The sequence below is a fragment of the Dichomitus squalens genome (assembly GCF_000275845.1).
Source record: "Dichomitus squalens LYAD-421 SS1 unplaced genomic scaffold DICSQscaffold_3, whole genome shotgun sequence".
Taxonomy (NCBI): domain Eukaryota; kingdom Fungi; phylum Basidiomycota; class Agaricomycetes; order Polyporales; family Polyporaceae; genus Dichomitus; species Dichomitus squalens.
In genome coordinates, this window is record NW_006766885.1 from 58653 (window position 1) to 85088 (window position 26436).

The 26436-nt window shown below is 57.4% G+C and overlaps 7 protein-coding genes across 7 annotated transcripts; 6 read left to right on the forward strand and 1 right to left on the reverse strand.

The window, feature by feature from the left end:
- The first annotated feature begins 126 nt into the window (after positions 1–126).
- Positions 127–1111, forward strand: DICSQDRAFT_98476 (het-c2 protein). Its single transcript, XM_007361594.1, has 5 exons — positions 127–188; positions 236–320; positions 383–441; positions 494–748; positions 844–1111. The coding sequence occupies exons 1-5, from the start codon at positions 162–164 to the stop codon at positions 1030–1032; spliced, it is 615 nt and encodes a 204-aa protein (XP_007361656.1). The 5' UTR covers positions 127–161; the 3' UTR covers positions 1033–1111.
- Positions 1112–6096: 4985 nt separating this feature from the next.
- On the forward strand, positions 6097–6984 carry DICSQDRAFT_51174 (uncharacterized protein; the record flags this gene model as incomplete). Its single annotated transcript, XM_007361595.1, has 4 exons — positions 6097–6255; positions 6308–6378; positions 6443–6516; positions 6572–6984. 4 exons carry the CDS (start codon positions 6097–6099, stop codon positions 6982–6984), a joined length of 717 nt encoding a protein of 238 aa, XP_007361657.1.
- Positions 6985–13790: 6806 nt separating this feature from the next.
- DICSQDRAFT_177706 (mannose-1-phosphate guanylyltransferase) lies at positions 13791–16747 on the forward strand. The gene is made up of 5 exons (XM_007361596.1): positions 13791–14013; positions 14076–14162; positions 14724–15735; positions 15819–15908; positions 15973–16747. The coding sequence occupies exons 1-5, from the start codon at positions 13903–13905 to the stop codon at positions 16161–16163; spliced, it is 1491 nt and encodes a 496-aa protein (XP_007361658.1). The 5' UTR covers positions 13791–13902; the 3' UTR covers positions 16164–16747.
- Positions 16748–17519: 772 nt separating this feature from the next.
- Positions 17520–18047, forward strand: DICSQDRAFT_51250 (uncharacterized protein; the record flags this gene model as incomplete). The annotated part of the gene is made up of 2 exons (XM_007361597.1): positions 17520–17726; positions 17811–18047. Coding segments are annotated over 2 exons (444 nt in total), but the record flags the coding sequence as incomplete, so codon positions are not given.
- A 213-nt stretch (positions 18048–18260) lies between these two features.
- On the forward strand, positions 18261–18440 carry DICSQDRAFT_40263 (uncharacterized protein; the record flags this gene model as incomplete). Its single annotated transcript, XM_007361598.1, has 1 exon — positions 18261–18440. A coding segment is annotated over one exon (180 nt), but the record flags the coding sequence as incomplete, so codon positions are not given.
- Positions 18441–21535: 3095 nt separating this feature from the next.
- DICSQDRAFT_132536 (uncharacterized protein) lies at positions 21536–22954 on the forward strand. Its single transcript, XM_007361599.1, has 3 exons — positions 21536–22124; positions 22186–22242; positions 22436–22954. Exons 1-3 carry the CDS (start codon positions 21584–21586, stop codon positions 22825–22827), a joined length of 990 nt encoding a protein of 329 aa, XP_007361661.1. The 5' UTR covers positions 21536–21583; the 3' UTR covers positions 22828–22954.
- A 2181-nt stretch (positions 22955–25135) lies between these two features.
- DICSQDRAFT_166086 (uncharacterized protein) lies at positions 25136–25786 on the reverse strand (the record flags this gene model as incomplete). Its single annotated transcript, XM_007361600.1, has 2 exons — positions 25136–25484; positions 25563–25786. The coding sequence occupies 2 exons, from the start codon at positions 25784–25786 to the stop codon at positions 25136–25138; spliced, it is 573 nt and encodes a 190-aa protein (XP_007361662.1).
- Positions 25787–26436: the final 650 nt, after the last annotated feature.

Below are 26436 nucleotides of genomic sequence, written 5' to 3' on the forward strand. Positions count from 1 at the left end.
ACTGGGCGCAGGTGCTCGCGATGCACGCAAGAACACGCAAATACTTATAATCAGCGCGCGGGAGGATGGAGATTAGATTAGATACAGCAGGCTGATCGACGGATCTCTCCTGTAGTGCAGCCGCTTGCCAGCACCTTTTCATCCAACGCCCACGTACACCAATGGCACCATATCTTGAGACAGTCAAGGTGAGCGTTCAAAGGGACATCCATGATGCGGGGCTGAACTCTTGCAGTCCTTTGCGGACGTTCCGATCACAGACGCTGGCGTCGATACAGTTGCTTTCCTCGAAGCTGCACAGGGCGTCGTGGGCTTGTTCGGTATGTGCGATCGTGTCACACCCAGAGGTCGATAACACGTATGCACCTCTCCTCTCCTCTAGACCTTCTGGGGTCATCTGCCTTCATTCCGGTTCAGAATGACCTAAAGGGCAACATCGCGGTGAGTTCTCCTTCCCGGTTGGACGAAATAGCGCTCAGACGATCGTCTCCAGAAAGTCCGTGCTCGGTACGATGCCCACCCCGCCGATTCCTCGACGCTAGAACTGCTTGTGGTGAACGAGAAGGGCGAGAAGAAGCGGACCGCTACCGAGGGCCTCATGTGGCTCCTCCGCGGGCTCTCTTTCACCTGCAAAGCCCTCCAAGCGGCGCAGGCGAACCCAACCGAGGAGCTCTCAACGGCGTTTACCAAATCGTACGAGAGCACGCTCAAAAAGTTTCACAACTTCGTCGTAAAGGGCATCTTCTCGGTCAGTCTCCTGATATGGCCTTCACGGGGCTTAATTCGCGCGGTGGCGATCGTGGGCGTCGTGACTAATTATGACACCGCTTATTCGACGCGCAGGTCGCGATGAAGGCGTGCCCCTATCGTGCCGATTTCTACACGAAGCTCGCGGCTGACCCTGCCGGAGGACCTCCAGTTCCTGCCGATAAGCTTAATGAGGAGCTCAACAAATGGCTCGCAGCCCTTGACCACATCGTCAAGCGCTTGGAAGATTTCTACGAAAAAGGTGGCCATAACAAGGGATTCTGAGGTATGACGCACTGCAATCACGAGACACCATACACATGTACAACACGACTCCACGGAAATTGCAATGAGGATGTTTTCGTAGCTGTAAGACACCGCGTGAGGCTCTGCGAAGCCACCGAAGCCCGTCGCCAGCCATTACCTTGGCGCCGCCCACAGCGTACAAGACTGCGACATGCGATAGTGGCTCGGCAGTACTGTCATCCGCCCCGAGGGCCGCTGAGAAGAGGTTTTAGGTCGAATATCGGGTTATAAAGTCCAGACAAAGCTCAGTGACGAGACGCCGCGAAAATCCAGATCGGCCTGTCAGAACACTTACAGAAGGTTGAGACGCCGCGGGCGGTGTGCGCTGTGATTGGCGGACGACATATAGGACCGTCCCACTCTAGGTGGCAATAGGGCTGAGAGGGGGAGCGAGGTCACCGGCTATGCGAGGACACGAGAACGAAGCTTACAGCATCAGGATGAACAAGCAAGGTCTCGACCTACCTATGAACCGGCATACTCACGCCTCAAGACAGCCGACGGGCAGTGACTGTTGTACGGTAGGCAGAGTCGCTCGCCTGGGAGTGATTGGGACGAATGGATGGCGCTGTCAACTCAGAATAACGTCAGCTCGTCCAATAGGATGCGACCCCAACTGGCTCGCGCCTGGGCTATGAAAATCGATGGTGCACGCCGTCTGTGCGGCTCGATAGTTTCTCGGCTTCCACGGACGCAACACCGTGAGGGACGTCTCTGATTCCGCATCATGCTCTGCGGTCTCGGGAACCCTGGAACGAAGGCCATTCATGTCTACCGATGCGTCATCTGGGAACGATACGAAGTGACGGCCCAACATGTCGGTACATGAGAAAGAGAGAAGTCAAGCAGGCCGACCTTCCATCGAATCGTGATCACTCATGATTCTCTCTCCCTGACAGGACCCTGAAAGAGAGCACCAGTAAGGAGGTCCGTAGCCCATCATTTCCCAGCAAGTTGCTTCGAAACGGCAATTGCAAGCTCACGGCTTCAATTGGACCCGGTCTATCGTCGCAGCACCTGTTGGTGCTTAAGCGCGAGCCCGACGGCAGACTGCAGTGACCAGGAGCGCACCCGCAACTGCGTCCTGCACGCCGCTTACCCGCTGTGGTCGCACAGAAGCGCGCCAGGCACTTAGAAGCCGCCGGAGGTTGTTCGGAATCTTGAGGCGAGTGAATGACGGGGCCCGGTGGAATGGATGAGAAGACCAAACGGGCGCATGTCATGCACCATTTGATAGCGAAGACACCTATCGGGTGGAGCATATTCCGATAAGCATGCGAGCCTAACGGAGGGACGCGTATGTTGATCCTTACCAAAAGAGAAACGTACATGACTCGGACGTCATGCCGGGCGGTAGGCGCTATGTATAGGTGTGATACTATGATTCCCAGTGGAAGGGTGACAGAGAAAGCACAAGACGCATCAGCTGAGTCAGGACATGGTAAGTCGATACCCACCTAATTGGGATAGCCTTGACCTCGTTGTCTGTACATGAGGTCCAATGAATCGACTCACCCACCGAGGGCATCACCGCAGTCAGGGGTTGGGGAAGATGGGACCCATGATGCGGCGCGGCGCAGGACCTACCAAACCGTTACTTCGTCAACGCGGAGTTTGTGCGTCACTGTGTCTAGTTTGAAAGTAAGCAAATACGCAAGCGCAGCCATGGTGAACATGACATACCTCGCCACAGGTCCCCTGGTTTATTAGAAGACGGACAACGTTCGGAGCGGAATTCCAACGAGAGTTAGCCGAGAAGTGGACCCGCATTGTTCCCGCCGAATCCCAGCTTCAGTAGCGCGAGCGTAGGAATCAATAAACCATGCCTAATGTGCTGTTGAGCCAGAATGGGCCTACTCGCCCTCAGGAACGGTCTATTGGCGTCTTGACTGCCGATGCTCCGGACACAGGTGGTGAGTGCGATTGAGACTCATAGTGTGCTGGGGGTCGTCCTAGGGAGCAGATGAGAAAATAGCCCACGATGCTCGCAGCCAATGGCAGCGAATCAGAATATGTTGATGTGATAAGAACGGAGAGGGATCCAGGAACTTCCGTCGAGAGAGGAGTCGGACATCTGTCTTCGGATCCAGAACGAAACCCTAGGTCGCGGCCACGGCGATCCATCAGTGACCACTGTGCGCATAAGCAGCATGCCAAGTCATCAGTGCCAGCAGGGCGGTGGGAGCACAATTCCGTTGTCATTGGCCTGACCTGTTTCGGTGGTTCACCAGCCACATTGCAGGGAGCTGTCAGGTATGTACCGCGTTCTATCATTGGGCCTAGGGCAGGACAGCCGAGGAGATGTTCCACAGGGTCTTTGTTCGCATCTACGCTTGTGGGACTCAATTGTCGGATCGTCCGCCGACGAATGGAGCCCGCTCTCGAACTGTCGAAAACTGACTTGGGGTTAGAACGCTAAATCGCGACAGATAACACATGGGGCGCCCACGTAAAATTGGGGAGCGTTGACTGCGTGAGTTCCTTGTCGCTAGATTATTATGTGTTTCGTTGAGTCATATAACGTGCGGTCGGCCTCTGTGGAGAGGTTGGCACCAGTGCAGTAGCGCGCATCAGTAGGGACGCTCCACAGATTATGAGCGCCGTACCTCTCCGGCAATGCGTCGAGGAAACCTTGTCGATCGAGGGTGCTGGCACTCAATGGCGTTACCCACGCAATGCCGCAGACATAGTCCTCACTGCAGCCTCCCTGAACGAGCGCCGGACGTGCAAGGTGACCATACGGTTTCCAGGCCATGTGATACAAAAAGCAACGTCAGCCTAGAAGTTCGACGATATAGAAGGAGGTGACGTACACGCGTATCGAGCACAGGTCGACTGGCAGTTCGTTGGAATGAACTTAGATGTATACGATGGGCGTCGAGCGTCCGATCGTCACCTCCGGATGCTTGTGCTAAAGCTCCCCGGTAGAGGGAATGTCTGAATGGAGTATAAGGGAGACGGCCATCGCGTGGGTACACGATGATGTCGGAGCTGCTTGATCAGCTGAAGAAGCTTGCCGCCGTATACGACGGGTGCAAAGCAGCGGGGTGAGGTATACGCCTGGGTGCTAGCCTCTTACGGACTGTCCTTCTGACTTATCAGCCGCGAATGCTACACTATCGACCCATTCGCAGCTAGAAGTGTCGGAGCCGTAAGTCCACATTCCAAGAACCATGCAACTGAAGGCCAACCATGCCAGAGTTGGTATGCAGTCTGAACCTTAAGGGGCGAGTACGTAGACTTCGTGCTATCCTCGTCGAGGACCGTGCAGAGGCTGTTGCACAACTAGACCTAGCGGTAGAACCATAATCCGCGTACAAGGGTCAGCGCTCAGCCGTGATCCAGTCAGCTAGACGCTGAACTCTTAGGAACCACCCAACTTGCTGAAAAGTCTCCTGAACGAACATCGCACCTAGGAAGGAACATCAAGAGACCTGTGGATTTGTGGTCCGCATTCTGAGACCGACGAGGAGATACACTCTGAGACCTAGTACAAGAGATCACGATCATGACAGATTCAGATATCCTGCGAGATAGACACGATGTGCTTCCAGAAGCAAGCCGCAGTGTGCGATATCATTGTTTCTGGATTTCCTCGGGGTTCGAATATGGCTCGGGATCCCATGACATATCTGTGCTTGTGAAACAAAGGAGCACTGCAGTTGGTCAGAAGATCAGATAATAGAGCTATATGTGTTCCTTACCAGATGGGGACAGAAGTGGGTTTGAGAAGGAGACATACGTCACGACATATATATGTCCACGCTGGACGTCTAGTGGCACGAGCTTTGTACGACCTGTCACAGATCTGGCCTTTCTTAGCGGGCTCCAGGACGGCAGACGTGGGCAAGCCAATTTGATGTGAAATTATATCTGCCACCTGTCACTCCCGCCAGCCCCTGAAGACTAGGTCGACTTCCAAACCGTGTATGGATAGATGAGTGTGATATGGAAGGTGCGCAGAGAGGATCGTACATGAAGGAGAGTGCCAGATCAAAGCTTCGCGGGAACGACTCCTTACTATTTGTGTTATAGCAGACTCGCGTTGCCACTATCATAGGCGCCAAAGGGGCTTGGGCAAGCCATTGTCGCATGGGAAGCCAACGGGCGAGGGTGCTGCTCCTGGCCTATAGAGTGCATGTCAGGGTTTGCACATCCTCGAAGATAATCGTGTGCCGAAGCCCGCGCTTGACGACAGAGCGACTCGTGCCAGAGACGCGCGCGGGAGAGCCTCGCGTCAACGCGGGCTCCCGGCCAGACAACCTTGTTGTTAACGTTTCCATCGTCCGTCCGTCACGCAGCAGCCGCTCAATGTTCTCAAGGCAAGCAGGTCACATTCCAGAACAGCGGATCTCGGTACGTTCTCGCGCCAGAACGGTAGATGAACGGGTTTCATGTCAGCAAAGATCTAGAACGATTCACGAGCGCAACGCTCACGTCGATGCCAATGGCAGAGCTGACGCTGGTATGGCCCTCAGTGGAGGTCTGCCGAATGGAACGGGGAGATAAATGAATGATCGCTCATGGTGCAATCTGGCAGCGCTGGAATCTGGGAGCTAAACGTGTCATTCCAGGTGTCCTACTGCCACGGCCGCGCAAGAACCGCAGGTTCGCGTGGCTGTTTAGGTTCAGCAGCGATTGGCCGTGCCTATCGTCAGCTGTTGCGCGCGTCTGGCCTGCACGCAGGTTGATCTCTGCTTCCGATCTTGTACGGCGAGAGCCCTTCCTTCCTGGTCGTTGCCCGTGTAGCTCCCCCGGGTTAGAACTTCCTTCCCGAACTCTATCAGCCCTGCAGCGCCCTATGAGCCTCATTCTCGAGACTTAGTCTTTGCCGACACCATGTGCTGCTTCCCCGGACCTGCTCGTTCTTAAATACCCGCCTGGCCGGCCTTACATCCCTCACTTCCCCATCCACCTCTTCTGCTCCCCATCCCCTCTTCTGTCATGTCTCCTAGACAGCAGCCCACTATCACTAACATGCGCATCCGCTCCGTCCGTGATGCCGAGATCATCCTCCATGCCGTGGCATGCAAGTACCTACCGATGGTGATGCACCGTCTCGCCGATGAGGAACGTCTTGCTCTGCGACCAGGTTGCATCTATGTTTGGGAAGAGCGTAGCTCCAACCCCCTAGAAGCCACCGGTCAAGAGATTCAGAGATTTACCGAGGGCCGTAGTTGGGGTCCTTCTAGGGCTCGCGACGTAAGTGCACTCTAGTGGCCGTGTCCGCTTTTTGTCCATTGACGTTCCTCAGAACTTTCTTATCTACTACGAGAAAGATAGTCCGACCCGGTCTTCAATTCTCCATCGAAACAACGTCAGAACGTAAGTTCGTCATCGATCTTGCCACCATGTACTCTACACTGCAACTTACGCATCGCTCTTGCAGTGAACCTCAACTCATCAAGCAGACATATTCCGTCTTCATCGACTATCCTCGGAATGCGCGAAAGTGGCACCTCAGTATGTGACATCGCGTCCGCCTTTCCGCAATGAAATTGACATGCTTGCGCGCAAGATGCCTATTATACACAAGAATCGCTCGAGTCGCTCCAAACCGTCGACGACATCCCTATCCTGCGGGCGATAGAAGTGCCCCGTAATCGTTACGTCTGTGCGCGGAACAACGGCGCGCGACGGAACGTACGTCAAGGCATTACGGAGCCTATCCTACCGCCGCTCACTTACGACGGCTCGTCATCTTCCTCATCGTCGTTGAGCCCCGAGGCTCTGGCGTACCACTCGATTCCCATCACCCCTCCACATTCGCCGTCGCCAAATCACATCCCTCCTGCTGTACCCCTTCCTCCTGGCTATGTGCTATCCGACCGTCGCCTTGCGCCTTTGGAGTATCTTCAAAACATTTCACCGAAAGCTCGTGATCCCATCGACGATGAGGCGCTCCGCCAATTCCAGGCTATAACTATCTGAATGGTTTTCGTAATGACACTCGTGATCCCTCGTCCTTGGAGGACTCTGTATCTCACACAACATGCACATTTCTCATCCCTTTGCTTTCCATCAGCCTTTCCCTCTTGTATGAACAGTTACTCACGCCTCTCTCGGATCCGAGTATACCTCTCCACATAGATATTCGTAATATCTCGCGCGGACGATGCCTTGGCCGGCTATCCTCAGTGTACGTGTATCAGCTTTCTGGAAGCATGGTGTGTCTTGTTATGTATGCCATCAGATATGCTATCGAACGTGTATGACCTCGCTAATGTAACTGATTGTCGGCGGTCAGAGCGGTCAGCTGCAAGAGGTAACTTGAAGGACGAAGGTAAAATTGGCTCTAAGCGACAAGCTTCCCAGGTGCAATGCCTAGAGCAAACAGCAGTGCGCCTTCCTTAACGAGAGTGAGAGCCAGATAGGCATACCAAACGCCGCACTGGCCGCGAGACTAAACCCTCAGACCTACTTCCCACTGCAAACATGGTGCGATCCGGGCGTCGCGACAGCAATGCAGCTCAGCTCTAACGGGTGTCCTTGCAGGCCGGCCGGGTACGACGAGGCCCAGATAAACGGCAGCCGACGGACACAGATGCGAACGCCAGCGCGAGCGCGAAGCCCCCAGTGCACTCCAACACGTCTGTGCCCTGCACTTTTTACCTGATTGGCAAGTGCGACAGCGCAGCGTGGGTACTACGCGCTCCCGCAGCCTGCGTGCGAGGAAACCAGGCGATGGAGGTACGAAGGGAACTTCGACGTGTGCTCGCAGCCCGACAAGGATAGGAAGCACAGAGCTAGCACGGTTCTGGTGGGAAATGAGCGTTCGGCATGACGCACCGTGACGGTGCGTCGGGCCACCTTTGATTAGGAGTCCGGATCCTGAGATAGGCTACAAGCAGCAAACCACGGACGGGCACGCGGGATGCGAACGCAGGAGGTCTGCCCATGGGAAGGTGAACTAATTGTTGCCAAGACGAGCGCTCGCTTCTGGCATTCGCATCAGCGCACGCCAGTGTAGGGTCCTGGGCACGTCTTCATGCACTCAGCCAAAGCATGCGTCCCAGAATGCCCCATACGGTAAGGCGACTACCGGCACACAGAGATTGTGCTCTTCTGCACATGGGCCCATGGCATCACGTCTGCGCGGGCACATCACCAGCCCCTGCGTAAGTGGAGTTGTCAGAAGTTAGTGCGGACATAGCATACGAGTGTCCATCGCGGCTCATGGCAGGTGAAAGATCACGTTCCTGTCTGGTATTCCGGAGATTTACCACGCCTCTACCAACGGCTCCTGGCATCGCGAGGAGACGAAGAGTGAAGCATGATCCATCAATATCCACCTTTGGATCAAAGTGCGCTGGCACGGTGTGGCAGAAGCTCAGAGGCATTTCAGTCTTCACAGGCAATGAGAGAAATCCGGACGGCGATTGGAACCGCACTGTAGACAGCTGCATGGCAAACGGCTGGAAAGCGAGTGCTCCTGGTCCTGGTCCTCTCGTGTGGGAAGCGGGAAGCTCTGTAGAAATGGGGTCCTCTCGGCATGGAAGCCAGGGCAGAATCAGTGGCACAACTCTAAATCCTCGATGAATGACGAGCAATCCTGATCGTGATCGCGAGTGGCGCCGCGAGAAAGCACTCTGATTACAATACTCGCGACAGAGGAAAGGTTGAAGAAAGTGACTGCATATCCTGAACAGAACCCGGAACCGTGAGTGGCTGTATCACAAGCCTTCGCAGGGAAAGACGTCACGCACGCGCTTTAGGACAACAGGTAGTGTGCCAGCTGACGAACTGCACAAAGGTTCCTTCTTCAGTGTCGACTTTACCTGACGAAAGATATCGAAGTTCGCAGTTCTGTGACAAGATGAGAAAGCCTCGGACGGCTGCAAACCAGCACCCAATCGAAGAGTCTATACCGAGAAGACTTCTTGTGTGTGGAGAGTCGCTCCGTATGTCGGTACCTAAATGGGGATTGTGCGCCTGTAAGAACACTCTTAGAGATGTCCCACTTGAGGGCCATGCCACGGTCCCGGCTGACAAGCACATCGCGATATCAACTGAGCCGCCGGCGGAAATGGTGTGTTGTATGTGATCCCATATCCATTCTTGTCGTATATGCCGTTTTGCGAAGCTCGTGCGAATAACATGAGGGACGAGAGTCGAAGTTGCCAGCATTACACACTAGTACTGAATAGCGGATGGGACCCGGGCCCTTCCACCTCGATCCACTCTATTGTCGGTCCTGACGTGCCCGAAGGGAAGAGATGAGCGTTGCAACGGTAAGCGTTCAGATGCTCGAAGTGCACGAGTTTGCAATCGCTAGCCACGACGAAGACGGTTACCCGCGGCGCTCGATCGACTCAAACAAGCGCTACGACCACCGCCTTCTCGGGTTATTCAAACTTCCGATCGATGAGTCCTGATATCGTATACATACACAACTTTTATCAGCATGCGGCCAGTAAAGTCTGTTGAAGCCCACGCGGGCTACAATTATGTCACAGATAAGTGAAAGAGGACGTGACCTTGTTGAAACGACCAGATGATCGATCCATCGGCATGGACTTGCTGTCCTCAGTCGATCGACACTTTGCTCTAATTGTCCATCGCGGACCATGAGGACACCATCTATTTGGCACTGTTGAGATTAGGGTCCACAACCGCCGGCGCGAGCAGGGGATCGAGAACGCACGGCCCGACGCCGAGGCTGGCGACCCTGCGCGTTGTGTCGGAACCGCCGAAGCATAGCCAAACCACGATCAGTATTCTCGCTCACCCCTGTTCTGCTCAAGGGCTGCAAGCTATGTACGATCTGACGTGAAAACATGTCGTTATAGCTTCCATGTTGCGCCCAACGTCACTGCCCAGACCGGCTAGGTGCTGTAGATAAACCTGGGCCCTGGTCGGCCTGAATGCGCCCCACGCCCCAGTCGACCCTTGAGCCGCTCGCGCGCCGGAGCACGGTTCGCGATCGCCTTCTACAATCTGGGAATGTTCGAATTGACTTATCCGTATGGGGGATAGGAAAACCTGCACCTATTTGTAGGGCGAGCGTGGGCGGTTGCTATGAATTAGGGTCGCCCTAGACCACGCCCCTCACAGCTTCGCCCGCGCGATAGTCGAGAACATCACGAGTTATAGTTTTAAGATTAGCTCCGAGAACGCCGGCGCGTGCAGTTTCCTCAGGAGCCCGCTATTTGTTCGATAGAAGCTGATAGGCGAACTGGCAGCCAGCAGGAATCGACCTGACGGGCGCCGCTAACTTCTACCTTCACGTGCCGGGATGTTGTGCGCAGCGCGTCAATTGTAGAATTGTGGGCGCCGAACGCTTGCATCGACGGTGACGGCTCTTCTGGTGATCTAGCTCTAGGCCATGGCACGGATAGTGAGCGCGAGAGAGTGTGACAGCCTGGACTTACCTGCAATATACCTCTACACGTTGGTCTGCCGCACTCAAAAATACATCAAGGTTGAAACCCCGTACTCAGTTTGGTGCACGCGTAAGGCAAACGTACACTTGACGTGAGGGCATCCATCCACGAATAGGCGTATCTTTTCCGGAAGGGCGAGATCTCGAGATATCAAGACACCTTCCGCATCCGCGCGCAGGCCGCCACCAGGTGAAGACGTCGTTCCTGACGCCCATGGATCGGGGGCACTTGTTGGTGGGCATGCGTCTCGATATGGTGCGAACTGGAAACCGGGATTGGAGTGTTACTCCGCCCTAGAAGCCACCTTTCGAGAAAGTAGCTATTGGATACGAAGAACACCCCTCATGACCTGTTCGTAGAATGTTCCTTCCCTCAGCGTGTTGATAGATGAATATTATTTATGTTACTCACACAGTTTTGTGGTTCAGTATGCGAGCCCAAATGCGATAAGAACCGTGAGGAACGTACGATATGATGCGGTGACACGAATAGTGAGAACCTGGCACCTTGCAAAGGTCCCGAAACTGCACGCCGATGGAGCCGTCCACATTCGTCGGCTCGATTAGTCCGCGCTTGCTGAGAAGAGGATGCATATGGAAAGCCCACCGCCCACTGCATCCCGCGACCAGCATGGCTAGCATTGGCTGAAGGATGGAACGGTAGCAAGGCGTGCGTCCAGAAACGAGGCGCAAAGAAGGTGATCGAGGGCGAGAATCGCGCTTCCTCGAGCCGCTATATTTGACCAATAGGCCCTGTCCGTCGGGGCGAAACTGCAGCCAGAAACGTATCGCATGATAAATGTCGGTACTGAGGGCCACCAGTTGAACATTGACGACCAACAGCACTTATGGATGTGCCAGAACACATGGCATAACGAAAAGGAGTCACTGCCTTCTGTGAAGTTTCGAGTTAGTCTCATGGGTACAAGCTGGAGGGCGACACGCACGAAATGTGTCATCTCGCCGGTCTGGTGCACTTCTCCTCGCGGTATATAGCTTCGTTTCGTATCGAAGACCCGGATATTCCGGAAGATCACTGAAAGGAGTGCTTGACATATTAGGTTACATTGGAAATCAGGGATTAGTAGATACTCGGCAAACTATGCTTAGCCCACCCTCGAAGTTACTTCCGGCCCCAGCGTTACGGCAGATTGCCCCGATGAGTCACCAGATGCTGGTATAAAGGAGCCGTTACCCTTGCTTGCGCGCAGCGAGGACAATAGAATATATTCGGGAAAGCGGCCGCCATTTGGCAGGAGACGTGAAGAAGGTCTGGGGTGCAGATTGTATGAGTTAGAGTTTGCACCGAGTGGGCGTCACGTTGGAGAAGGCCTGGCTGGGATTGACCGTGTGCGCGGCTCGTGAACACCGAGGTCCTCTTTCTCCCCACCGCCATGCGCGACCCCCCACTGCCCACGAAGGCCTACGGACGCCCCTCATCGTGTTCGCCGAGTTGTGGCGGCCTTCTATGCAGCTCTCCCAGCCCAGAGTACCACCCTTGTTCCTAGTTCGTGGGGTTGGTCGCCGCGGACTCTCTCATCCCCACTTGTCCTAACGAGAGATCGCTCTTCTTCGTCCTTCTGGGCCACACAGGCATGCAGTCACATGCATGCATTATGGTGCAGATCGGACCTCCCCGGTTCTCGCTACGGGCCAGAAGGACAGGATCGAAGGTCGGGGTACGGGTCGTCGGGGAGGATTACCCGCATGCGCGCGGCGAGAGCGGTCGATGGACGCCATCGTTGGCCCGAGACCCCAGGATTCGCGAGGGTCTGCAGCCTGTCGGCCAGTTTACCATCATGCGGCGTCGAACAACAGGCAAGGCGAACTTTAAAATGCTCGAACGACGGAAGGTTCCAGCGGAGAAGAGGGCTCGATGCCGTTCTGGGCAGGCCGCAAGGCACTTCCCGTTCACTGTCCTGGCGGCTCATGCGTTGAGCGAGGACAGAGCATACTTTCCCCCCTCTTCGTCTCACGGCCCCTCTCTATGCCATCCTGTGTCGCGCCAGCCAGCATGTCGATGCTCGCGCTCGACTGGAGAACAGGGTTTCTTTCAAACGACCTACCGCAGTCAAGCAAGCGACGTCGACGAGCTCCCCCACGAATGGATGCCGTCGGATTTGCACGGTGCCAGCTTGTCATCCGCTCCGCCTCAAGATCGGCGATGATGATGGCAAACTGCTAGACAGCGTACGTCTGCATGCCCCCAGTCACCTGACGAAGGACAATACACACTGCTGAAGAGTCGCACGTACAGCTTGTTTCCACAGAGTCACTATTGGGGCGCGACAAAGCACATTCGCCTGCTCCGCATCGCCTCTGGTATGAGTGGTAGCTGGACAGCGGGCGTTGGTAGGTAAGTATGCGCTTCACTAGATGTCATTACGTACTCTCATGTTGCAAGTCTCCAGGCAGGCCGTGGCCAGACTTGATGTCGTCGTAGAGACAGTTCGCACGAGCAGACTGGTCGAGAGGAGTCAAACAAGACACATCCGCTGTGGCCGACGGGAGAGCGGAGAATGAAACTATCTCCGCAGGGCGACACAAGTCGCAAACAAGAGCCTCCAAGGTGATCGCGCCGCGTCGTTGGTACACCGACGTCAGTTGACCAGATTAGCCTCTATGAAATCGTCGTACTACGACAGATTGGGTGAAAGCGGGTTATTGAGACCCGACTGGTAGCACGTTGACTCCATACGATAGTGAGCTCGCAATCGACTGGTTGTTGCTTGGGTCCTCGAGGCTCCCCGAGGTCAGTCCTAGTCTTGGACTAGACCGCCTTCATTCCTCACATTGACAAGCGTAATACCACAGGCGGAATCCGGCTGATTGATGTACGTGCGATTCCCTTATTTGAACCCCCACGAGCCAATCACCGTAGCCCCTCCGCCGCGCCCTGCTCTCCGCCGTACAGTGGGTACCCGCCGCTACATTCACCGACTGTGATGTCTTCAGTGAAACCTGGTGAAACCGCTGCGTAAGGATAAGTGCGGGAAGCGTGGGTATGACCAATATATCTGGCTGTGGAGGCCTACTCAACGAAAGGTTCGGTTGACCGCTAGTATGCCTTCGCGTTCGCAGCACGGCCGATTCGACGTGGTTCGCTGTTGGATAGACGGCCCTTTGTCTTCTTCTAGTACATGTCAACGTAGAGCACGGGGATTCACAGATGGTGGAGGAGTTGTTTGCACGGTGCGTGCGAAATGCTTGAAGGCGTGCCAGGCCGATGCATAACATTATAGCGGAGAGTCGCCGCCGGAGACTCCCGTCAAATAATATAGGTGAGTTCCCACGTGTGATATAAGTCGGCCGGTGCCGCCCACAGTCGAGCGCCTAGCGCGGTCCTGTACAGACACGCAGGGAGAGTGGACACGTCAAGCTGCATTAACTCTGCCACCACATCCCTCCCGTCCTTCTCATCTCTACCCCCACAGTCTCCGAGCCACTGCCAGACGAAGATCAGCAACATGTCTCTCCTCTCCGCGCAGTCCGCGACCTCCGCTCCTGCAGCGCAGGCTAGTGTTGGCGCCCCGATCGAGTTCATGTTCAGGCAGATCATGGAAGCCGTGCAGAAGTCGGTGAGTACCCCTCCGCACAGCGTCGTGAACATTGCACTTAGCTGACCACCGTCTGTGCTAAGCAATTGGAGATCGCTGAGCTCCGCTCCGAATGCCACGAGCTCCGTCAGGCGAACGCGAGCCTCGAGCGTCAGGTCCGGGAGGGTCTGGTACGTCTTGCTCTCCGGATTGCTCTCCTCATCTCCGCCCGCCACAATGGCCGCGCACGAGTATAGTTTCCGGTGCAGCTCGGGCCCCGCATATGCTTCACTTTGGCGCTATCCGGTCCCGCCATATCCCGCACTGAATGCTGTGGCGAGCTGGGGGCTTGCTCGGGAGGACGGTCAGGCTACTCGGGGCATTCGGAGTGCCTCTTGGAAATTGGCCATGCCTCCACGGCTGCACGCAGTGAGAGTGGGGATAGATTCAGCTCGATTGACGCAGAGCGGCCGGTGCACGGCTGATTTGTCCGCAGCAGAATGTTACGGAAGCCTGCTGCACATGGATGCGTCAAACGCAACCTGGAAGTGCGCGCGAACGGTCGGAGCGGTTCTACCGCGCGCGAGACATTATCTTCCTGACCAGCTGTCCAAGATCATATGGATCAAAATGTGGCGGGCAGACCCTAGCGGCATGAGTGCGGCACTCCAGAATACATAGCCAATGGTCACTCCCTGTTCTGACAGCCAGCGGAAGCAATGAGTAATGCTAACATAAACGTGTGATCATAGAACAACAACGGCTCAAGACTCGGTACGCCCGGCTTCCAGACTCCTGCGCCTGGCAGCCCTCAACTCCGCGCCAAGTCCCCCTTCCTCACTCCGAACTCAATCCCGCAACTTGCGGTACCGCCTAGCTTATACGTCCCTTCGCCGCTAAGCGATAACGCGCTCACCCAGTTTCCCTTCGGCATACGGGAAATTCCTGGTTTCTGGGTTGTGATTCCCGCCGGTGGAGCTGGAACGCGTTTGTGGCCCCTCTCGCGAGAGGGGCATCCGAAATTCCTGCTCGACCTCACGCTCAAGGGCCGGTCGCTCATCCAAGCTACCTGGGATCGTCTCCTTCCGCTCTCCTCTGCTTCGCGTACCGCAATCGTCGCTGGTCCTGCACATGTCAAAAGTATTATGGAGCAGCTTCCCGACCTTCTCCCCCACAACTTGTTCTGCGAGCCCAGCGCGAAGGACTCGATGGCCGCCATCGGTTTAGCGGCAGCGATCCTCGCCGTGCGCGACCCGAACGCGATCATCGGCTCCTTCGCTGCTGACCACATGATATCCGGCGACGACGCGTTTCTCGCTGCAGTCGCGGAAGCCGTCGAGGTCGCGAAGAAGGACTACCTCGTCACGATCGGTATCGCGCCCTCGCACCCCTCGACCGGCTTCGGTTACGTTCGCCTAGGCGAGAAGCTCGGCCTCTCCGACGCGCCTAACGCACGGCTCGTATCCTCGTTCAAGGAGAAGCCAGATGCGCGCACGGCGGCCGCGTACATCAAGACGGGTAACTACCGGTGGAACGCGGGCATGTTCGTGACCAAGGCGGCGTTCCTCATGCAGCTTCTCAAAGAGTATAAGCCGGAGCTGCACGAGGGCCTGGAGAAGATCGCCCTCGCGTGGGACGACGAGAAGACGCGCCAGCGCGTCTTGGACGAGGTCTGGCCCGGGCTAGAGAAGATCGCGATTGACCACGCCGTCGCGGAACCGGCGTCGATGGACCGCCGCGTCGCGGTCGTCCCGGCTACGTTCGGTTAGTGTGCTCGACCGCTCTCGTTTGCGTTGTTTTAGCGCTCGGGTGTTGTGGCCAAACTAACCATATTCCGTGCATAATAGGTTGGGACGACGTCGGAGACTTCTCGTCCCTCGCGGACCTCCTGCCCGCGGAGTCCAACCAGCCCCGCATCCTTGGCGACAGCGGCCTGGGTGAGTTCGGCTAGAGCCTGGTGTCACGCCGTTCGCTGATCATTCTTGCCTTCACGTCGCACAGTTGTCACGGAGCAGGCGGCGGGTGGCATCGTGGTGCCGGGCTCTGGCAGGCTGGTGTCGATGCTTGGTGTCGATGATCTGGTCATCGTCGACATGCCCGATACCCTGCTGGTCACCACTCGCGCACGATCGCAGGAGGTCAAGCGGCTCGTCAAGAAGTGCCGTGACGCGGGCTGGAAGCAGCTGTTGTGAGGTAAATGTTCATCTGCCCGTAGGACGACAGGCCTGGCGCGGAAAACATTCTTCATATTGGTGACGGTACGGACCGATGGACAAACCGACACGTTATGTTGAGCTCTCTCTTGCTTTGTAGATCGTAGGAGTTAGTTAGGAGAGATATCCAGGAACACAGTGGAAGCTAGGCAGCCGTATATAACTTTCCCCCTACCCTGCAGTGACAACTTGTCCATCACCTTCCTAATATCTTATTACCCTTCCGGACTCCGTATTCCACTGCGTTATGCATCCGTAATACAGACTATCCCTGTAGAGAGTCCACAAGCCCCCATCGTCATATGCTGACAGGTGTTCAAGTTCTCTTCTAGAGCGCTCTGGGTCTTGCCAAATTATCTGCGCGGTTTCTCGTCCCGCCGGACCGTTGACCCGACACAGCTGTGCAGGCACGGACAGAGGCATGCTCCTACAGACCTTCGTGAGAGCTGAGGGGCAGCTGACGTCCTGGGTCTCGGACGGAGCCTCGTGCATCCCACGAAACGTGGGTTTCTGTGGCTTCCAACGGCCACGATGGGATTGCTTGTACGGCACGCCCTAGCATGTGTCGGGAGGCGGGCGGAGTATATACCGACGCGGTCCGACGGTCGAGAGGAGACGGCGGTCGGTATCGGGCTGCGCGCAAATGCACATTCGCAATTGCGCCCCTGGATGTCGTATGGAAGATAACCGACGCCGACCGCCTTCCTGCGCGGTGGCAGAACGATTCGTGTCGCCATGTTCAGACAGGGCGGGGCGGGGAGTCGCGGTGTGGTTTTCCCAAGCCGATCTGTTGGGTCAATCGATGGACATTGACTCTGGTCGATCAGTTTCCGTGAACTCCGCGTGCTGGATGTGAAACACGGGCTGTAGCGCAGGCTGTATTTTCTCTGTGGACGGTAAGCATGAGTGATCTCTGGGTGGCTTGTAAAATGCATGCAAAGATTGCGAAGAGGAAGATGAAGGAGGTGGGGATGAAGGATGAGGCGACGCCAAGGAGTGGTGCGGACGCGCCGACGCGCGCTTCGGAGGAACAGTTGGGAGAGGCTGCCGGGACGCCGCTGTCCGAAGGACGTCCCTTACTCAGCGGCCGGCTAGATAGTGATTGCTCCTCTTCTTACCACCATCATCCCACCCTCACCTCCTGCTTCTCCTCTCTTTCTGCCCCGCCTGCTCTCTCTCCTGGCCTGTCGGCGGCCCCTCTGGTATGGTGCACACCGCACGAGCTGCAAAGCCCAACATGGCTGACTGGAACACAGAGCATAGCCATATCCATTCCTCGGAGCCGCCTTCCACGCAAAAGAAGCTGCCGCCCGAGCACGCAAATCTGTATAGGCAATGGCACCATCCAATCTCCAAGGTCTCAACATCGTCCACCCCGTCCCCCCGTCCAATCCATACCTTTCGGACGCCGACCTCCTCGCCGTCCCACCCTTCCCCGACCTAAATGCTCAACTTGATCTGTGGACGAACCTGAATTTCCAGTCCGACGAACCGCTCCACTCTAACCGCCCGGGCGAAAACCCGAGCTGCGAAAAGGAGTCTGTTGATGGCAAGAAGCGCACTGCGCTTGACGACAGCGGCGAGGATGATTCCGACCGCTACAACGACCCCGACGAAGATATACAGCACAGTGGCATCGCGGAGACCCACTCGCATGAGAACGTCGTGATGGGCACTGTCCTCCCTTCCATCCTCCCCTCGGCTGCTAATCCCGGCCAGCCCCAGCTACCCCCCTTTGACGTCAATTCCCTCTTGGCCGGCTTCGGTATCGACCCCTTCATGGCGCCCCCCGCACCCTTGCCCACCCAGGCACCCAACGCTGCAAACACCATCGCCCAGCTCCTGTCGCTGCACGCGTCGACCTACCGGCCCGCGTCTTCGCAGCCTATACCCTCTTCGGCCCATGTTGCCCCCGCGCAATCACCTCCCCACGCGCCGAGCCCTGCATCTACCCCAACGACCACCGCCAAGCGTGCACGTACGTCGCGTTCTTCCATCTCTTCGGTGACGACAGAGGCCATGTCGCCCCAGGCGGTTGACTCCCCCGTGGATAAGCCGTCCGGAACGCCTATGAACGCCGCAGAGGACAAGCGGCGCCGCAACACTGCCGCGTCTGCGCGGTTCCGCCTGAAGAAGAAGGAGCGTGAGGCGGCTCTGGAGCGCAAGGCGAAGGAGCTCGAGGTGCGCGTGAGCGAGCTCGAGAAGGAATGCGAGGCGCTCCGGAGAGAAAACGGGTGGCTGAAGGGTCTTGTCGTGGGTGTCACCGGGGCGGGCGCGGTTCAGCAGCAGCAGCTTCAACAGCAACAGTCGGTGTCGGCTTCGCCAGCGCCGTCGTCGGACGGTGCAGGGGCGAAGCGGCCTCGGGATGAGGACGCGTGATGATGGGGCAGAGACTCGTGCGTGTTGATTGAATTCATCCTCCGGCGGACCGACTCCCCTTGGGCCCCTTGCAATCGCGTTTGCGTCCCCCATCAACTTCGATGCTTGTTGTTTGCTTAACACATTACTTTTTTGCCCCGTTCACCTTGAACATCTCTCCCTACCAAATCAGTATCGTGGTTCCGTATACCTCCTCCACTCCTGCTCCGATACCATGACCCCCTCCACCTATCCTCGTATTGCTATGCTATCATGCAATGCGTCCTACCCCCACTCGAGATTCACGGCCACATCTCCGGTCCTGTCTCTTCACACACCCTTATCAGTTCACCCCCTGTTCCATTCTGGGTCCGTGAGTTCCGTATGTTGTACTCCCAATATTGAACACAGCGAAGGACAGCGCGACAAGGGCGCGGAGCAGTACCAAGCCATGTATCCTCTAGATATCTCCTCCGTCTGCATATTAACTTCTTATGAATGCGAACGCGAGTTTGAAGGCATCACATCGTCTGCTGCGCGTTTCGAGTGTTGTATGAACGCTGTCGCGTAATACTTGGCATGAGCAATCCGCCTTCTCAAACGAGATCGAAGTCATTTCCTACTAACGCGCAGTGAGGATGTCGCGGAACAACGCGGTGTCAGCGCACACTAATGTGCAATGGCCCTGGTCATACGGTACTCTGTGACTACCGGAATGCCGTGCAGAACGAGCGTCGGCGCCGATCGTTTCCCCGTGTCGTCATCCAAATATCAATGATATCGATAATGGTTGCTGCTGCGTCCTGAACCTGTTTGTCGCACCTGAACGTGGCTGCAGGCTACGGGGGAAGGCACCTGTGCTCCTCACGATTCGCCCGGGCCAGCAATACTGGTGGCTTCGCGACTTCCCCGCTTCCGACTATAGTCCCTGCCGCGCTAACGCCGAGCCCGTCGTGGCGCAGGCCGCGTTTGCCCCATTGCTACAGCCTTTTGTTTGGGTTTTTGGCGGAGATCGGCTTCATTCCCCGAGGGTGCACCTTCTCCTCCCTGGTTAAGGTTCGGTAGCCGAGCGCGACGCATGACGTCGAGGACGCCACTTGGAAGCTGAGAGAACGAGGAGGCACGCAAGGGCTGGGGGTGGGCGTCACAGGGGCGCATGCGGTCCATAGGCGAGATAGGGACTCCTGACCGACGTGAGCGTGGTTTCCGTTCCTTTCAAAGGAGCTATCGGTATGCACACCGCGGTGAAACCTAGAGTTCAAGTTGTGACAAAACTGCCGAGCAGAGACTAGTAGCGGAGAGATCGGTGCCGGAGCGGAAGTTGAGGTGCCGCCGACGCGGTCAGTGTTGGTGGTGGAGGGGTCGGTTGTAGCTCGCTCGAAATTACTGCCATACGCAGGCCGCTGCGGGAGGAATGCGCGCCCGGCAGGGTTGGCGAGCCTCGATCGCGGCCAGGGGGGCTTCGTGTGTCGTTATCGTTAGCGAGGCCGGGGCTGCGAATGTTCGCATAGAACGCCGAAGCTCATGTTAGGATTTACGTGTGGATGTGGTGTGAGTGCAACGCAGCCGAATCCCACAGCGCGGCTCGCCCGACACGTTCTTCGTGGCCAAAGTCCGGGTACTTGGGGGCTTATTAGGTCCTCTCGTCGTACTGACTCGTACATACGACGAAAGCCGGCGTCCCAACTCATGAGGCGCCCGACCACGCCGTTATCTGGGTATTGCACGCAGGTCAGCTAGCGGCGAGCTCACACGGCGGAGTAGAATGTGTACCCATGCAGAAGGGGGCCAAGGGACAGGAGTGGCAAGGATGGAGTACCTACGCGAACCTAGAAACAATCTTGCAATATTGCGATGCCACCTCCCCAGATTGGCACCTTTTGTGATGTGGCTACAAGCCGGAGATCGGTGTGGGGAAACGAAGGCGTACCCACTTTAATCAACGGTGCGGTGAGTCTTCGGGAGAACGCTGCATACCGTACACTCCTCCTTTACGTCTTGGCGCAACTCTCTTGCATGGCCGGGAAGGCACCAGCGCCCATTCCGTGCGTGATAGTAATTGGGCGCATGACCGAGTCGCGGATGCATTCAGTAATTAACTGTATCCGTTAGGGCACCAGTCTCTGAGCGCGACAAATTGGGGAGCTATGATCCGCAATTATATCGGGCGCCCTAGGCTGTAGGACATGGCGCGTGATAGGACATCAACGCATGCAGTAGGTCGGGCTGTCAAGACATCACGAGTTCTCGTCGAGCTAAGTCAAAACGCGTCCACTCACATGCCTGAGATAAGTCTTCGGCCTGGTACTGTGGGTATGGCGTGACTGTGGCTCCCACCGCCGGCGCGTCCACAAATGCAGGTTGTCTGAGAACGGACGGATGCGTCGTGTTTGCAAGAAACGTGAAGAATTGAATAGGGAGAACCGAGCGTCCTCCTGAAGACCCCAGTACGGACCTAAGTGAGATTTCCAAAGATTGTGGAATAAAGACGGCTCCGGACGTCCAAAGCTGGAAGATCCAACCTTGCCGGCCTCTAGCTTGTGGCAAGCCCAATCACAACAGCAGCGCAAAAGGGACGACCGGGCCGCATTGAACAGTAGCTGAGCATCATACCATATCCACCCCCCTAGGGCTGCCGTGAGTTTCATGAGACCAGAACGAGAGAGATCTATCCGCTGAGAGCGTGTTCGTCCTGACGTTGCTTGGCGCTGCCAGTACGGCGCAGCTGGGAGGTCATGTAACTAAAGTCGTCGAATCCTTACCAAACAAACAGCTGAAGTGTTGTCTCTTCGAGAAGCGCTACGATCTGCATTGGCGAGCTTCCGCGGGTGCTGTTGACAAAGGAAGTGCTTCCCGAGGTGAGCGGTGGTTTTGTTCGAGCGCCTCCAGCGCCTGATTATGTGGCCTATGCGGATGGAGGCGCTGACTAAGCTATAGGTCAGCGCCTTCAGCCACCGCGTATGTCAAACCCACCGACCAGGTACCCTTGTCTTCGCGTGTTTCGCCCACCTCTTATTCCAACGTTTGCTAGCTGTTGCGTCATGGCTGATACGGAGAAAGTCTCTGTCCCGTTCTTCAAGAAGAAGGGGCGCGGGCGACCCACGACAGGTCGGAAACGGTCAACGTCTCCACCCGCCACCGCTCTGACCGCTCCCGTACCCTCGTCCTCGAAATCCGAAGTCGTCCTCCCCTCGCGCAAGTCTGCTGCGAGCATCCTCAGCGCGGGGACCAAACGCACCGCATCACAACGGCAAGAGGACGAGGACGAGGACGCGCGGGAGGGCCCCGACGTGAAGTGGACGGCAGCGGGCTCACACGTGAACGCTGCGCTGGAGATTCTGGAGGGCGACGAGGCGGAGGCGCTGCTGTCGAAGCGGCTGAAGTCGGAGAGGAAGGACGAGGACGAAGAGGAGGTGCCGGACGATGGCCTGTACCGCGGCCAGAAGGCGTACGCGTCGCACATACGGAAGAACAAGGAGGTGCCGAAGGCGATGCGCGTCGGGCCGCAGAGGTCGAATAACAGCACGATCCGTACAGTGACCATCGTCGATTATCAGCCCGACGTGTGTAAGGACTACAAAGGTATGTGCGATTTTGGCCCTGAACGCACGGCCTGCCATTGACAGACCATTCGCTTCGACAGAGACGGGCTACTGTGGTTATGGCGATACGTGTAAATTCTTACACGATCGCGGAACTTGTGAGTATGCCTTCCCGAATTCACGCGGCATGCATGTCGTGCGTCCGTGCTGCCTTACACCAATCGCCGGTTTACATCGGCGCAGCAAGTGCACAGACTGTCTCCAAGGGCGCATGGACATCCCAGCCTTGGAGCATGCGTGCCTTGTTGATAGCGATTGTAGACAATTGAGCTGATGCATGTTCCCTTCTAGATCTCCAAGGCTGGCAGCTCGACAAGCTCGCCGCCGACCCGAAGAAGCAAGCGAACGAAGACGCGTCGGACTCGGACTCTGACGACGACATCCCGTTCGCGTGCATCCTCTGCCGCAAGCCGTACACAGAACCGGTCGTCACCCGCTGCGGGCACTACTTCTGCTCGGCGTGCGCGATCAAGCGGTTCGCGAAGACACCCAAGTGCGCCGCGTGCGGCGCACCCACCGGCGGTATCTTCAACCGCGCGGACAAAGTCATCTCGAAGCTCAAGAAGAAGCAGGAGACCGCGGGCGCGGCAGGCGCGGACGAGGACGGGGATGGAGACACCGGCGGCGTGCAGATTGAGGGCCTGCAGCAGGCGAGCGATAGCGGGGACGAGGACGAGGAGTGAGCGTGCGTTCGTGTTCGTGTTCGAGCGGGATCGCAAGTTGGCCGTTGCGTGCCTCCGACGCCGAACGGAGGTGCGCTGTTTGGAGCGAACGGCTGCCCCTTCTTCCGTCCCGGTTGTCACGTCTCGCGTACGTACGATGTACATTATACTGGCCTGTCTTCGGATGTCTGACTGCCGTCCGTGTGCTGCTGGCTAGATTGTGGAGTTGTCGGTGTGCAAACTGCTGGTGAAGTTTTCATTCCATGACGGTGGAATTAATGATGTTCCCCGCTTGGCACTACGAACCGTTCTCGGAACGGAGTCGAGGCCGATCTTTTTCTGTTCTCGTGTTTCCTGACCTGGAGCCGGTGGCAGATTCGTGTTTCACAAGGGTGTACATTCTCCGAACGACTGACTTGATTAAGATGGGAGGCGACGCGAGACATGTGCTAGCGCACGACGGCTCGACCCTTGCGTATCGTCTGAAGAAGCCCCGGCAAAGGTGTCAGCCACCGATCTGCCGGTGAACTATGGTGCGCACCACAGTGCTCGCCTGCATGGTGCGCACCACAGTGCTCGCCTGCATGCTCGCCTGCATGCTCGCTATAGCATACTTTTCCAATAACACGCTGGTTCTACAGAACAGGTATAGATCATTTCGGCCGTCTCGTGGACGGCGACTAGCAGGTCTTCTACTTGCATGCGGTCAAGTCCTGGGCATTTGTGTCTCGAAATGATCGAAACGAGAGGCTGGACGACCGCAGGTTTGACTGCCGAGTCCAAAAGCGTAAGATCATCCGCCTTGTTCGCGGAAGGTCAGAAGGAAGAGGGCCCGAGCCCGAGGGCATCGCGGATCACATGCTCGAAAGAAGAAGGCCACCAACGGTTCCACGTCCACATCGCTCTTGCCATGCGAGCGACACGAATGCGATGCAGACGCCAATCCAATGCGCAGGCGGCCGACATCCGACGTCCGTTGTACTATGAATCGCGCGGGCGGCAGACTCGTGAATGCGAGGACAAGGGGAGGGCAGCGAAGCAGAAGCAGCAGCCGGGCGACCAACCTCATATCATTCACGACGCGAGGTGCGGCGACGGCTTCCCCGCGGGAGCTTCACTGGCGTACGATGACCGACATGCGCCATGACGGACGTCCGCGAATCCGCTTCGCGCTCTGAACTGGAATGTGCGCCTCCGTTCTCGGGCGGGATGAACGCTCGCTGAGCTCTAATCCACCCTAGGCTATCGAGAGTCAATCGAGCTCATGTCTTGGGACATTACTAGGGCGCAGGGGCGCACGCATTTGGATTGCAGTGGCCAGCGTACACCGATGCGGCATACAGCGATACGACTCGGAGCACAAGGCACTGCACGTCCCTCGCCTCCGTCCTTCGTGACGGCTCTTCCGAACAAGCTGCTCGACGGGTTAGCTGTCTGGACTGAAATGGGCAGATGCTGCGATGCGCACGGCACAGCCGGCCGATGTCCTTCGCAACGCGCTCTCCGGTCTCATCATCCCGCTGGTGCCAACGAGCTGGCGGTCGACCATATGTCGGGAGGCATAACGGAACACCAGGCGCGGGTAGCGTCGTTGCGCACATCACTCGAACGCCTGGATTCCCTCTCGTGCCGACTGAGTTGCATCAGACTCCCAGCTTCTTCAATGCACCAGCTTCTTCAATGCACCAGCTTCTTCAATGCACCAGCTTCTTCAATGCACCAGCTTCTTCAATGCACCAGCTTCTTCAATGCACCAAGAAGAAGAACGCGCTCGATCCTCCTCTCACGGCGATCGTGGTGTTGCTCATTGCGGCCCGCCGGGAAGTCAGTCCACTACTGGACACACGGATCATGCATTCATGGGCGACCCACACCTCCCCAGTCATGAAACGACGCCGAAGCCATACGCACGCCCGACAGCGGAAGCGCCATTTCCTGAACCACTCGCGCTGCGCGCCTACGGGCAAATAGACACCCCCAGGGAGGCGTCATGACGCCGGGAAATGAGCCCGCAGGCGAGCGTGCGTTGGGAATGCGCGTCCCGCGCGCCCGCCCCGACAAGCCCCTGGGCATCGATTTCCGTTTTCGGGCTGGGCTCGTGCGACGCAGGACGAGAGCCCCTGACCGTGTCGGTGCCCGAATCCGAAGGTCGAAGGCGGGGCAAGAGCCGCGTGTTTGGGCGCGCAGCGCGCGGATGGGGACGAACGTCCGATCGGGCGACGTCCATCCGAAAATGATCGAGTGCCGAGGAAGAGTTCGAAGGGATGGCTCGGACGACGCACATGCGGACGCGTGCATTAATGAGCTGCAGTGGCGAACCTCCAGTGCTCTAAACTGTTTTACTCGGAGCAGGCTGCCGCAGCTGCCGCCTGCGCATCTGCGATTGGATCGCGATAGGCGAGAACGACGAACGCGATGCGTCCACAGAAGACGTCCGCTCTCGGTCGCGGGCGTTCTCATGCGAGGGTCTGCAATTGTGTGTGCGCATCTCAATGTCCCAGGGCTCGGAGCGGCTTCGCGTCGACCGCGTCGCCTGCGTGAAAACGTCACCGGGCAGCGTTGGGTGGAGAGGAAGGGCCGACCCAACGGGGCGACGGCCATCGTGGTATCCGTCTTCCTGCACTCGCCCGCGGCAGCATCGGTCGAGATACCACGACGGACGCTTCTCGAGCTCTGCTCTGTCCGCCTCGGAATATTGGTATCAACACGTGTGTACTACGTACTGCGTCGGGCGACTGGGCGCGCGGCATACGTACCCTGAACCACGAGCGTCCCGCAACACCGAGCTTGGGATCGTCCGTCCGCAGCGCGCTGCGTACGCACTCGGGACGTAAAACACCGCGATGACAACAACAGCGAGCGAAATAACGTCGTGCAGATCATTGCAGGGGCGGCCGCCGCCGCCGTTGTTGTCGAGCCCGTCCCCGACCCCGACCCCCGGCGGAGAGATCCCCGGCGAATTCTTACGTGTCGTCGCCATCTGCAAATCTGGGGCGCACCACACGCGCCGCGCACTCGGGAGCCAGGCCGAGGTTCAGGCCAGCAGCAGAAGGCGGGCCCAAGTCCGACTTATCCGAGGGGCGCTCCATCGATCAATCGGGCTGCAGCGGTTTATCTCCCATCGGGCATCTGCCACTGTGCGTTTGTTTGCCCCCCACCCCCCCCCCCCCCACCTCCGCCGGCATCTGCATCTCGATGGATCCAGAAGACACCTTCGACTCGTACCACCACCATCCCCAATAAGCGCCCACTTCCCATCCCCTCTCGTGAGTCCTTTCCTCATCGTCCTCTACTAACAATGGCATCCACAGTCTCCTCTACTGGCCAAGCTGCCTCAAAGAAAACCCCTGCCGTCGACCCGGCTCCCCGTATGTCTCCCTCCAGCTCTACTAGTTCCGATGTATCTATGGCCCGCTCCATCTCGCCCCTCCCACCCTCAACGTCCCCAGCGACACTCAAATCTCCGCTACGCCCGCCGGCCTCTACACGCTGGCCTTTCCACCCAGGCCCGCCTCCACAATGCGGAGGCATCTGCACTCGCCTTCAACCTTGCGGCCGAGGCCGCGCTTCTCGCCTCATCGGCCCCCCTCCCGTCTCGCCTCGCCTCGCCCCGCTGTCTCCGGACTCGGC

Excerpts from the sequence above, each read along its gene's own strand:
- DICSQDRAFT_98476 (XM_007361594.1), top strand. The coding sequence starts at position 162 with ATGGCACCATATCTTGAGACAGTCAAG. Across the intron at positions 321-382 it reads GGGCGTCGTGGGCTTGTTCG|ACCTTCTGGGGTCATCTGCC; the intron begins GTATGTGCGATC and ends CCTCTCCTCTAG. Across the intron at positions 442-493 it reads ACCTAAAGGGCAACATCGCG|AAAGTCCGTGCTCGGTACGA; the intron begins GTGAGTTCTCCT and ends GATCGTCTCCAG.
- DICSQDRAFT_177706 (XM_007361596.1), top strand. The coding sequence starts at position 13,903 with ATGTCTCTCCTCTCCGCGCAGTCCGCGACCTCCGCTCCTGCAGCGCAG. Across the intron at positions 14,014-14,075 it reads TGGAAGCCGTGCAGAAGTCG|CAATTGGAGATCGCTGAGCT; the intron begins GTGAGTACCCCT and ends GTCTGTGCTAAG. Across the intron at positions 15,736-15,818 it reads GGTCGTCCCGGCTACGTTCG|GTTGGGACGACGTCGGAGAC; the intron begins GTTAGTGTGCTC and ends CGTGCATAATAG.
- DICSQDRAFT_132536 (XM_007361599.1), top strand. The coding sequence starts at position 21,584 with ATGGCTGATACGGAGAAAGTCTCTGTCCCGTTCTTCAAGAAGAAGGGG. Across the intron at positions 22,125-22,185 it reads CGTGTGTAAGGACTACAAAG|AGACGGGCTACTGTGGTTAT; the intron begins GTATGTGCGATT and ends TCGCTTCGACAG. Across the intron at positions 22,243-22,435 it reads CTTACACGATCGCGGAACTT|ATCTCCAAGGCTGGCAGCTC; the intron begins GTGAGTATGCCT and ends GTTCCCTTCTAG.